Source organism: Ranitomeya imitator, chromosome 1 (assembly GCF_032444005.1).
Source record: "Ranitomeya imitator isolate aRanImi1 chromosome 1, aRanImi1.pri, whole genome shotgun sequence".
Lineage (NCBI taxonomy): Eukaryota > Metazoa > Chordata > Amphibia > Anura > Dendrobatidae > Ranitomeya > Ranitomeya imitator.
The window spans coordinates 154591199-154605439 of NC_091282.1; the positions used below are offsets into that span (position 1 = coordinate 154591199).

Below are 14241 nucleotides of genomic sequence, written 5' to 3' on the forward strand. Positions count from 1 at the left end.
ACATAATCCCGCCCCCCCACCACACATAATCCCGCCCCCCACATCACCACACATAATCCCGCCCCCACCACATTACCACATATAATCCCGCCCCCCACATTACCACACGAGGCTCCGTCCCCACACACTACCACACGAGGCTCCGTCCCCCCACATTACCACATGAGGCTCTGTCCCCACACATTACCACACGAGGCTCCATCCCCACACATTACCACATGAGGCTCCGTCCCCACACATTACCACACGAGGCTCCGTCCCCCCACATTACCACACGAGGCTCTGTCCCCACACATTACCACACGAGGCTCCATCCCCACACATTACCACACGAGGCTCCGTCCCCACACATTACCACATGAGGCTCCGTCCCCACACATTACCACACGAGGCTCCGTCCCCACACACTACCACACGAGGCTCCGTCCCCCCACATTACCACACGAGGCTCCGTCCCCACACATTACCACACGAGGCTCCATCCCCACACATTACCACACGAGGCTCCGTCCCCACACATTACCACACGAGGCTCCGTCCCCACACATTACCACACGAGGCTCCGTCCCCACACACTACCACACGAGGCTCCGTCCCCCCACATTACCACATGAGGCTCTGTCCCCACACATTACCACACGAGGCGCCATCCCCACACATTACCACACGAGGCTCCGTCCCCACACATTACCACATGAGGCTCCGTCCCCACACATTACCACACGAGGCTCCGTCCCCGCACATTACCACACGAGGCTCCGTCCCCACCCTTTTACCACACGAGGCTCCGTCCCCGCACATTACCACACGAGGCTCCGTCCCCGCACATTACCACACGAGGCTCCGTCCTCACACGTGATTGTGTTTACAGAGAAATTTTAACTTAATTTATGTTTCGTTATGAAATTTGTTTAGATGCTAGAATGAATAAAAAACACACATCTTACTGAATCCAGTTTGCTTTTGATTTTACACTGTGAATAAAATGTATTATTAGTATTATCCAGATTTTTAATGATTATTATTGTTATTAACTTCATTTTAAGTTAATTTACCACCTGCGTAAGCGCTATTGAATTTTGTCATTATTTACTTTAGTTTAATCACCAGCAGCGCTAATTAGATAGCAATGAGCGTGCCGAGCGTTAGCTAGCTGGAAACAGCTAGTATATTATATACCGTCGCAGCTACAGCCACAAAATTTTGCACAGTCACACGTCTGGACCCCGAGAGCGTCATAGACTATGTTGTGAGGTGAAATTTTAACCCCGCGCTTTCCAATTCACCAAACAATTTTGCCCCTATCTACATAATGGGAAAAAATGAAAGGAAAAGTGTAGGAGGCAAATTGACAGCTGCCAGATGTGAACAAGGGGGACTTAAAGAATGAGAGCGATGGCGCCAAAGAGTATATACCGTACAGTTGCTAAGGTGGGGCCCCGACATGGGATACTCACCACACACGGGGATATGAACACACACAAAATGCGCCACACACTACCACGTGCTTGAACACATATTACCCTCAGCACACATTTCACCACAAATACACCAACCTCGCCACATAAAAGTCGAAACACAAAAGTCGCCTCTCAAAACTCGCCACGCGCAGAACTCGCCACATGCAAAAACTAGGCTCTTGCAAAACTCGCCACAAGTGCAAAACTCACCTCATGGAAAACTCGCCACACGCAAAACTTGCACATACTCAAAAGACACCACACATAAAACTCGCCACGCTCAAAACTCGCCATGCGCAAAACTTGCTGCACACAACGTGCTACACTAACCTGTCACATGCAAATTGACACACAAAAAGTTGCTACACGCATGTTGCCACACAAAACTCATCTCACAAAAGTCGCTACATGCATGTAGCCACATGCAATTCAACACACAACTTGACACATGAAACTCGCCCTAAAACACACACAAGTCTGGTATTGTCCTTCAAAAATAAAAATCTGATTAATAAGCAGACAAACTACAAAAGCAACAAATGTACCATATAGGAAATACGGCAGCTGTCAGTCACATGACCTGTCTATTATGTGTATGTGTGAGCTAATATATACTGCCAGGGGAGGGCTTCCTGTTGGCTGGGGATTTATCAGGCTGCCAATTTAGCTTACAAATACCAAGGTAAAAATACTGAGCAAATAACGTGTGAACGAGGTCTAATACAGGAGGAGATGACACACGTATATACTATATACAGGGGAGATGACACACAGATATACTATATACAGGAGAGATGACAAACAGGTATATACTATATAGAGGAGGAGATGACATACAGGTACATACTATATACAGGAGGAGATGACATACAGGTATATATACTATATACAGGAGGAGATGACACACAGGTATATACTATATACAGGAGCAGATGACCTACAGGTATATACTATATACAGGAGGAGATGACATACAGGTATATGCTATATATAGAAGATGACATACAGGTATATACTATATACAGGAGGAGATGACACACAGATATATACTATATACAGGGGAGATGACACACAGATATATACTATATACAGGGGAGATGACACACAGGTATATACTATATACAGGAGGAGATGACATACAGGTATATAATATATATATTAGGAGATGACATACAGGTGTATACTATATACAGGGGAGATGACACACAGCAGTTATATACTATATACAGGAGAGATGACATACAGGTATATACTATATACAGGAGATGACATATAGGTGTATACTATATATAAGGGAGATGACAAACATGTATATACTGAGGTGAAAATGAGAGGTGTGAGGTGAAAATGAAAAGGTGTGAGTGCAAAATGAGAGGAGTGAGGGAAAATAGTGGAGTGATCGGAAAATGACAGATGTGAGGTCGAAATGACAAGTGTTAGGGGGGAATGAGAGGAGTGAGGGAGAAAATGAGAGGTGTGAGGGAGAAAATGAGAGGTGTGAGGGAGAAAATGAGAGATGAAAGGGGGAAAATGAAAGATGTGATTGGGAAAATGAGAGGCATGATGGGAAAATAAGAGAAGTGAGGTGCTATCACTAACCACAGATATTCAGATATTTACTATGCCCAGGCAACGCCGGGCTCTTCAGCTAGTATATATATATATATATATATATATATATATATATATATACTCTGTACATTCATATACACACAATATATATAGTATATAGACGTACACAATACATACAGTGGGTACAGAAAATATTCAGACCCCTTTAAAATTTTTCACTGTTTCATTGCGGCCATTTAGTAAATTCAAAATAGTTCAGTTTTTCTGATTAATGTACACTCTGCACCCCATCTTGACTGAAAAAAAAATGAAGAAATTTTTGCAAAATTATTAAAAACAAAAACTGAAATATCACATGGTCATAAGTATTCAGACCCTTTGCTCAGACACTCATATTTAAGTCACATGCTGTCCATTTCCTTGTGATCCTCTTTGAGATGGTTCTATTCAATCATTTGAGTCCAGCTGTGTTTAACTAAAACTGATAGGACTTGATTTGGAAAGGCACACACCTGTCTATATAAGACCTCACAGCTCACAGTGCATGTCAGACCAAATGAGAATCATGAGGTCAAAGGAACTGGCCAAGGAGGTCAGAGACAGAACTCTGGCAAGGCAAAGATCTGACCAAAGTTACAACAGCATTTCTGCAATACTCAAGGTTCCTAAGAGCACAGTGGCCTCTATAATCCTTAAATGGAAGAAGTTTGAGATCACCAGACGTCTTCCTACACCTGACAGTCCAGCCAAACTGAGCAATATGAAAGCCCACATAGACTTTATAAAAAAAAAAAACACATGAACTCCCAGACTAGGAGAAATAAGATTCTCTGGTCTGATGAGATGAAGATAGACCTTTTTGGTGATAATTTTATGGGATATTTGTGCAGAAAACCAGGCACTGCTCATCACCTGCCCAATACAGTGAAACATGGTCGTGACAGCATCATGCTATGGGGGTGTTTTTCAGCTGCAGGGACAGGATAACTGGTTGTCATTGAAGGAAACATGAATGCGGCCAAGTTCAGAGATATCCTGGATGAAAACCTCTCCCAGAGTGCTCTGGACCTCAGACTTGGCCAAAGGTTCACCTTCTAACAGCACAATGACCCTAAGCACACAGCTAATATAACAAAGGACTGGCTTCAGAACAACTCTGTGACCATTCTTGACTGGCCCAGCCAGAGCCCTGACCTAAACCTAATTGAGCATCTCTGGAGAGACCTGAAAATGGCTGTCCACCAATGTTCACCATCCTACCTGATGGAACTGGAGAGGATCTGCAAGGGAGAATGGCAGAGGATCCCCAAATCCAGGTGTGAAAAACTTGGTGCATCATTCCCAAGAAGACTCATGGCTGTACTAGCTGAAAAGGATGCTTCTACTCAATACTGAGCAAAGAGTTCGAATACTTATGACCATGTGATATTTCAGTTTTTCTTCTTTAATAAATTTGCAAAGATTACTACATTTCTGTTTTTTTTTTCAGTTAACAGAGTGCAGAGTGTATATTAATGAGAAAAAAAGAACCTTTTTCTGAATACTTTCCATACCCACAATATATATATATATATATATATATATATATATATATATATATATATATATATATATATATATATATATATATATATATATATATAATAGAAAAAAAGGAACAGCACCATGCTTATACTTATCTTCAGGTGCAGGGCCTCAGGCAACCAGTCCAATGATTGCACCAGATTCACAGAGATTCAAAAAAGAGGCAGCACTCCATAATTCAAGTGAAAAAAATGTGGAAGGTTTTAATCAACCCACATAGCTGGGCGACGTTTCAGCTCCATCTGAGCCTTTTTCAAGCTTGAAAAAGGCTCAGATGGAGCTGAAATGTCGCCCAGCTATGTGGGTTGATTAAAACCTTCCACATTTTTTTCACTTGAATTATGGAGTGCTGCCTCTTTTTTGAATCTCTCTCTCTCTCTATATATATATACACATACACACACATATATTAGTGTGTATATATATATATATATATATATATATATATATATTCTCATTATATTATATTACAATGTTATATGATCCTTATCCCTAATCTGATTGTGGTATGTGTGCATGTATATATTATATACATACATATATATACCGGGAGGTACTTTTCAAGTTACAAACTCAAACACATACCGTATATATTTCTTCTCACAATTGATTCAACTTGAAAAGTAAATTCCGTATTGATTTGTATGAATAACAGAACTCCCAGCCTTCCTCCCCTCCAAAAAAAGTGTTTGAAATAAAAAAAATGAAATACTAAATATGTATATTGAAGAAAACCCCACAAGAAGGTGGAAATCATAGAGGGATAATGTGACTATTCCATCATTTTTAAGTACCTAAATTAGTATTGCCACTGACAGAATACTGTATCAGAGCCTTGTAAAACGCTATACATTAGCACACAATTAACACATCTTTTATGTGAACCTGGGCTGGGGCTGGGGAGGAAAATACTACGAGGAGTACTGTCAAGATATGCAAATGAGCGACTGCCTTTATCATTCATCTCAGCTTCTCATACATTGAAAATCCATGACTTGTACGCTGCTAAAAATAGGCCGACAATGTTACAACAGAAAAGGTCTAAAATGACTCCCTTCCCCCAGTCTCTCTGTAATGACAGCAATTAGAGAGTCAGACAAGCAGCTATTAGTTATATATTTGAAATATCATTCAATCTTTTCACACACCCCACCCCGTTTTTGATAAGACTAAAGATATATCTGGCTGCTTGGCCTCACTTAAATAGAGTCAATGGTAAGTTTATTATTATATCGTTTGATGTAGCCTTTACCAACATCTTAATGTATATGCAATTAGAAATATGCAGCAAGAATAGAATCGGAGGAGAAGAGCGCCGCATAGAGAAATTACCATATGAAGGGTATCCCAGTAGAGCAAAATAAGCAAAATAATTTGTTTAATGTGGTTGATTGCAGCGTGATTTAGTCTTGTTCAACCTTTATTCTAGACTACTCCCTGGAACGGATTAACATATGAAAATCATTACTTCAGAGACTTATCTGGGTCCTTAATTTAAAAATATTTAATTGTAAAAATGACTCCTTGAGCACTTAATTGCTTGTATACTCTCAAGTGACACAAGGATGGAACGGAAATTCCCAATAACCATTATGGGTTATGACCCAACAGAGCCACTCTATGAAACATAAAGGACAGAAGAGGCTAGAACCAACAAGAATTTTCAACGTTAAAAATATGGACCCAGTGTAATGTTACATGGTAACCATTACTCACCGTAATTAGGAAAACAATTAATAATTTAAGTGCAGCAAAGGAAAATATGGCCGATTATAAGAGGTAGTCTTAAGATAACGTCATAAGACATGGAACATGGCTACATGAACCTCAGAGATTGTGATAATGGGTGGGATGAGGCTACGGTTTCCGTAATGTATACACACACCCTCATACACAGTGGGGAAAATTAGTATTAGATTAGTATTTGATACACTGCCGATTTTACAAGTTTTCCCACCTACAAAGAATAGAGAGGTCTATAATTTTTATCGCAGGTAAACATCAAATGTGAGAGACAGAATCTAAAAATAAAATCCAGAAAATCACATTGTATGATTTTTACATAATTTGCATTTTATTGCATTAAATAAGTATTTGATACATTAAAAAAAAGAACTTAATATTTGGTACAGAAACCTTTGTTTGCAATTACAGAGGTTAGATGTTTACAGTAGTTCTTGACAAAGTTTGCACACACTGCAGCAGGGATTTTGGCCCACTCCTCCACACAGATCTTTCAAGTTTCGGGGCTGTCGCTGTGCAACAATGAGTTTCAGCTCCCTCCAAAGATTTTCTATTGGGATCTTGCGTGCCCTGCAAGATTTAATTCCATGGCGGCATAGTATGTTACTAACAGTAATGTTTGAGATTGCAGTTCCACTTCTCTTCAGGTCATTGACCAGGTCCTTCTGTGCAGTTCGGGGCGGATTCCTGATCTTTCTCAGAATCATCCTTACCCCACGAGGCGAGATTTTGCATGGAGCCCCAGACCGAAGATTGACAGTCATCTTGTGTTTCCTCAATTTTCTAATAATTGTGCCAACAGTTGTTGCCTTCTCACCAAGCTGCTTGCCTATTGTCCTGTAGCCCATCCTAGCCTTGTGCAGGTCTACAAATTTTGTCTCCAATGTCCTTAGACAGGTCTTTGACCTTGGCCATGGTGGAGAGGTTGGAGTGTGATTGATTGAGTGTGTGGACAGGCATCTTTTATACAGGTGCAATTAATACAGGTACTGAGTGCAGAGTAGGGGGTCTTCTAAGGAAAAACAGGTTTGCGAGAGCCATAATTCTTGCTGGTTGGTAGGCAATCTAATACTTATTTTCCCCACTGTGAAGAGTAGTGGCCAAAAGTTTTGAGGTGGACACATATTTTGGTTTTCATAAAGTTTGCTGCTTCAGTTTTTATTCTGGTAATTTGCATTAACTTTTGATTGCTACGAAGAGCGATCACATGAATGGCAAGGAACTACAAGGGCAGTGTTGCTTGGAGAGCTTGCTCAAGAATGGCAGAAGGCAGGTTTCAGTTTATATGGACGAACAGTAAGGCGAAAGATTTTGGAAGCTGGCCTGGTGTCAAGAAGATAAGCAAAGAAGCCACTACTATCCAAGAAAAGTATCAAGGAAAGACTGATATTTTGCAGAACGTACAGGGATTGAACTGCAGAGAACTGGAGTAAGCTTATTGTCTCTGATAAAGCCCCTTTTAGATTGTTTGGGACATCTGGGAGAATGGCTGTCCAGAGAAAAAAAAGGTGAAAGCTACCATGAGTCCTGTGTCATGCCAACAGTAATGCATCCCGAGACCATTCATGTGTTCATTTACTTTTCATTCAAGGGACTGGGTTCACTCACAATTTTGTTAAATGACACTGCACGAATTAAGAATGGGATCTTGCAGAATCCCAACAATCCAGGAACAAATTGGTGATGAACAATGTTTTTTTCCAGCATGATTGGGACCACGTTACAAGGCAAAAGCAATAACTAAGGTGAGATGAAAAGAAAATTGAAACTTTGGGTCCATGGCCAGAAAACTCACCAGATTTCAATCCAATGGGGAACATGTGGTCAATCTTTAAATTGTGGGTGGACAAACAAAAAATACTGAAATTATAATGAACTCCAACCACTGAATTAGGGAAGAAAGGGTTGTTATCAGTGAGGATTTGGCCCAGGAAATGATATCCAGCATGCCGTGGTGAATTGTAGAAGTCTTGAAAACTAAGTCTGAACACTGAAAATAGAGTCTTTGCATAAACTTTAAAAATGGATTAAATGCTTAAAATTGTACTTCAGTAACCATAGAAACAGTTAACTAAAAGATCAGAAACACTGAAGTAGCAAACTTTGGGAAAAACAAAATTTGTGTCAGCCTAAAAAATGTGTCCATTATTTAACACACACACAAAATAGCAGCACAGTCCTAATGTTGTGGGTGCAATAACTTCCACAGGAAACCAGCCAAAAGGCCTCCAAATGTAGGAAAAAATGGAATGCAAGCAGCACTGCAATGGGAGTAAGTGGAAAGTGGCTCAGAGGAAGCGCGATTTTCAGGTGATATGGCTGTTAGCCAAGTTTGTTTTAATCTTTCTGGAACTGCAAAAAAATAAACTTTTATGCTAAGTGGTTAGTGCTCCATTTATTACCTTTTCTATATTCAAGTGGCATATTTCCATGGTGAGCACCACCACAACCTATTCACTGCCATGACATTGATGTCCTCATACATGGACACTGACAGTGCGAATAGTAGGGAGCAGTGCCAGATCCCTTTTTTTCCAATAACCATGTATATATTCTTACCGTTAATGTTTTACATGATATTATAAACTGCATTTGAGTAGTGTCATAACCATATGATGTCCAAAAACAATGTCAATACAACCATTAGGCCCAAGGACAAAAGTCTAATGCTCAGTGTGGCAGTGACAATGCCAGAACAGCTCAAAACTATACCAAGACATAAGAAATTTACACAAAAACATGGTGAAAAAAAAGTCAAAAAATTTATTAATAATGGGTCACTTGAAGCAAGGGTCTCCAAGGTATGACCTGCCTAATTTGAACACATCATACGAAGAGCGTAGTCACTCGTAATCAGAGGAATAGAAGGAACAATGTTAGGACAAGCAACACGATGGCTTGATATTATCAAGATAATGGCGGAAAAGACCCTGGTGGACCTATCTAGGCTTGCACAAGATCGATCTTCCAAAAGATCATTCAACAAAACATTTAATAAAATGATCCTCTTGGTTAATGCTGAATATTCAAAGAAGCAAGCTTTGTAGTTGTTTCAGCTCCTTGCATGTAAGGGAAGTTAAAATTGAACGAACATTGCTGCTCACATGTTAAAACTGATCCAAGTCACCAGACCCGGACAGAAAACTCTTGCTTGACTGGAATGTAAGCTTTATGTGGTTTGGGCAGACACAACTATCATATCAATGGAGTCTTAGATCAAGTTAATGCACAGCACATGGCTACAAACCCAGAAACCAGGCATCATCTTTCTTGTAAGCAAAATTGAAAATGTAACACACATGCAAAATCCAAGATGTATCTCACATTTGCATAAATGAGTGACCTCTAATTCAAAGGAAGGTTAAGAATGTTCAGTCTTGCGTATGAGAATGGAGGTATCGCCAGGGGTTTAAGTACATCATAAGATATAACAAATGGCAAGGTAAGGGTGGACAGATGACAGATCTGAGAAAATGTTTAATTTCCCGCAAATTTCATGATTTACTGTCTCTTTTGGATCTATGTTCTATACATATGTCCAATGCGAGAGCAATGACAGAGTGGCATTTGCTAATTTTTGCAGAAATCTGTAAAAAAGTGTTTGTAGATGGTAATATAGATGGTAAGGGCAGTGATATAGCTGTGGCACGTCCAGGGTGGGCCCTCTAATCTACTGTCTTGACCAGCCTTCATGCAACACCCAATAGATAAGAGCAGCCAACAAGAGCAATGATGCGGCCCCTACTCTCTGCTGTACACTGGCTGGGCAGGACAGCTTTGCACATAGTTATATTAGTGTTTAGCAGTAATCTATTCTTCGGTAACAGGCTCTTCTGCCCAGCTATTCTGCTTTGTTCTCTCTGCATGTGAGTGAGGTATGACAGGCAGCGGTGCTATGTGCCCATATTCTCACTGGTCGGGCCGGCACACGGTTGTATCTCTCTCTGCAGCTGTGAACGTTAAATTCCTGATTGTGAGGAAGCACAAAGCCTTTAATGACAACATGTATTAGGGGAGAATGCTGAATTCGCAAGACGAGAAATATAAAGTGGACACAGACCTGTAATAGGAATCCAGGTATTACACCCACTGAAACATGTAGATACAATGCATTAATAAAGAGTGAAAAGTTTTATCAAAAACCACGTGAACAGCTCTCAATTTAATTAAAGAATGAAGCTGCATGTACATTCTATTGAGAAAATATCCCTTCACTTATGAGCAGAGTCTATGGATATTCTCTATCTTATACTTGATTTCCAGATATGGCCACTTTTTATTTATTCATAGTTGGTTTAATATCTTTACTTATATATTTGTTCTCGTCAGAAAAACATAATACACACAAATCGTTAATAACAATAAAACTTGTGATGGGCTGGGATATATTTATTGTGTGAAACTAGGTAAATGTTCATGGAGTTGTGTAGCTGCAAACTGGTCAAAGTGCTCATGCTGAATCGTGGCCACCAAGTAAAGCACCTGCATAGAACATGTGAGCACAAAAAAATGGACCATGGAACAATGGAAGTAGATGGCCTGGACTAATGAATCATCAGGTGGAAGGCCGGGCAAGTGTGTGTCACTTACCTGTAAAGAGCTGGCACCAGAATGCACGATGGGAATAAGGCAAGTCGATGGTGGCAACGTTTTGTTGGGAAGACTTCGATCGTTGGATGTGGACGCTCTTTTGACACATAGCACCTACTCATTGAAAAGGCCAAATACACCTCGTGTCAATGGTATTTCTCATTTTTTTAGCAGGATAATGTCCACAATCCATGAGGTGCTGTATAGGTCGCACCCACTTAAATCACATTGGTAACTCTAACACAAGGGGCCGATAAATTATTCTTGATCATGGGTCCTCAGTTGTCCGTGTCTGCCTATGCAATCTGTATATTTCAGCAGTAAAACTAAGGTCAAATGGCTGATGAATCTCCTGTCTTCAGCAAAACAAGCTACTAGATTCAGTCATATAATCTGGAACGGACAGAATCGCTAATGAGGATGAAAGAGGTTTCCTGGGATTTTGCCTCTGACAACATCCTGGCACCACCACTATTGGGTTGTCTGAAGAGTTTGTGGTGCTCCAACAAGGGCTGTGTCTCTTTCAATGTTTATCAGGCACAGTGCCATAAACAAGCCATCATTCAAGCTGCCTGAACCACAGGCAGCATGAGTCCTATGCAGGCTATGTAGCCGGGTATATCTTACTCTGAAACGCAGCGGGATTTCATAAGGAAGTTACGTTGAAATGCTGCCTGGGATCTATGAGTTGATGGAAAGTCTCAAGCAGGTCACAATCAGCTTCTCCCTGACCTGCACCCATACTGACATGTCTCTCACTGTACAAACACACAGGGAAAGACCTGTCAGTCATGAGGCGTGTGGTGGGGAGAAGCCACTGGGGACCTTGGACTAGTCACCTGAAATTCATAGTCCTCAAAGTGCTTTTTCTCTGAAATGCTGCAGAGTTTGATCCAGGTTGAACATCGCTCTGGCAGAATGAATCAGACGACCAGTTCCCCTTAATATTATGAGGAACATTTATATACAACTGAAAAAATATACCAGATCCATGCTGTATGAGGCAGCTGTAGAGATTATACTGTGCGCATGTTCCTGAGGGTTTCTCACCATAAATATGTTTTATGGACTCCCTAGTATGTCAGTACTCTTTGCAAAAGGAAATACAAAACTCTCTAATATTACGTTCTTAAACAGAAATTAGGCTGCAAAAAAACAAAAACCAGCATTACGGGCAAATACATTTAGGATGACGAAAGTGTGGGAAACTCAGGAGGGGAAAGTGTGGGAAAGCAGGGAGAAGATGGAGGTTTCATTAATAGAACCTGCCACTGTGTGCCTCAGAATATTGCATTATGCTTTCCTCCTGTTAGCTTTACTCAACTAAAGACACAAACAAAGAAAATGATTACCTCGCGCATCCACTCTCGAATCGTTTTATTGGCTTCCTGGTGCCACACGTTGTGAACGGAATCTGTCAGTGCTACAGCGGTGACCTTACTTTTCACATCAGCTTCACGCTGAATCATCTGTTGGGGAAAGAACAACACCAGGTCTGAGAAACATATGCAAAATGTAGGATTTTAATCCAGCTGTATTATAGATTGAGCAATTACTCAAACGTAGACTTCCTGTGATTGAGCCAACTCTGATGGGATGCCTTTAAAGCCTTTGTAAAGTTTAGCGGTGCGCGGTTCATTAACATGTTGTTGTCGGACTTTTATACTCTTACTAGAAACATTTTATAGCAGACGACATGCAATCTCATCTAAGGCTACATGCGCGCGACTTTTTTTTCTGGCGTTTAAACTCAAAATCCCACTAGAAAATGTGATTTAAAAAATCCTAAAAATAATGCATTTCTAAGTAAAAAATGACCTGCTGTGCATAAATTCAGGCATTTTTTTTTCAGACATCGAAAGTCTCAAAGAGGTTAAAAGAAGTGACCTGACCAGTGTTTGTATAATTAAAAAAATGCTGCAAAAAAAAAAAAAGCTACACAAAAGCCACTTCTCGAAAAACATTGACAGTGCTTTTTTGAAGTGCTTTTCTCTTTTAAAACCAGGCGAGTACGCAAATGTCTAAAAGATGTTGTGTGCACATCCTTAAAGGGAACCTGTCAGCAGTTTTTTGCGAATGCAACAAATACTCATTGTGTGGGGAATGATGGAAAGTTTTTGAATTTTGACATATGACCGTATCATTCATATAAAATAAGTCTTCACTTGGAATTTTTTTTTTTTTTTTTAACAAGGGTCAGAGTATTGTTTTCGGACATGGATTTTGTATGGGTTCAGCTCCAAAACGCACAGCAAAAATCGACCTGTGACTATATCTTAATAAAAAGCGGAATTTCCATCCAAAAATCTGGGTAGAAAGCCCTCTGTGTACATGTGCCCAACACATATACCCCAACATACATACCCCAACACAGTATAACATCACCCTCTTGTAGCGGCACATCTTTGGCTTTAAACTATTAGCCGCATATGTTTTTTGTGAGCTACAATGCGGGATTTAACACATATGCTAAACTGTTCACAGCGTATGCTAATAATGTTCCCAATAAAGCTAATTAATATAGCAATATCCAAAAACAGCCAGCACAAAGCACTGCACAGAAAAGACAGAACGCTATGTGCTAAATGCAAGGGAGATTATAGAATATTTTATTACATAGATACAGAATAAAATTTAGAGATCTGACAGCAGCCGTGGTAGCCAAACAATCGCAGCTAGAATGGTGGTCTCATTTTTAGCCTCCCCTCCGTTAGATGGTGAATAGATTGGTGCAGAACATGCATTGTAAAACACGGACAGCGCTTCTTGAGTCAAAGAGTGACTAAACTTTGCCCAAACTATTTACAGGCCCCTGGTCCAGTGGCCACATCAGTGCTCCATGATAGCCGGGCCAGAGTACCGCAAACCAGGGGTGTCAAACTGCATTCCTCGAGGGCTGCAAACAGGTCATGTTTTCAGGATTTCCTTGGCATTGCACAAGGTGCTGGAATCATTCTCTGCAGGTGATTAAATTATCACCTGTGCAATGCAAGGAAATCCTGAAAACATGACCTGTTTGCAGCCCTCGAGGAATGCAGTTTGACACCCCTGCCGCAAACCTTCTACTACCTGACGGCATTCTGGACACCTCTTCTGACTACTCGGCCCCACCACTTTATTAGGTCATGGCATGATATTATAGCGGGCCTGGTACAGAAGCCTAAGAACACCAATGTGGCCGCTGGACCGGAATCATGAGAACTGATTTGATTAACTCTACAAGTGACCAATACTGGGTTTGGAGATGGGCTGGCTTATTTCAAAAGCTAAGCCAGTCCCCTTCTTTATCATG

The 14241-nt window shown here is 40.6% G+C and overlaps 1 protein-coding gene across 4 annotated transcripts in view; it reads right to left on the minus strand.

Moving 5' to 3' along the window:
* Positions 1-14241, minus strand: part of ARB2A (ARB2 cotranscriptional regulator A) — a 607421-nt gene that overhangs the window by 187413 nt on the left and 405767 nt on the right. For all 4 annotated transcript variants that reach the window (XM_069751802.1, XM_069751789.1, XM_069751796.1 and 1 more), the window contains one exon: positions 12302-12418. In XM_069751802.1, the coding sequence (XP_069607903.1) occupies positions 12302-12418 (117 nt within the window). The remainder of the gene's footprint in view (positions 1-12301; positions 12419-14241) is intronic.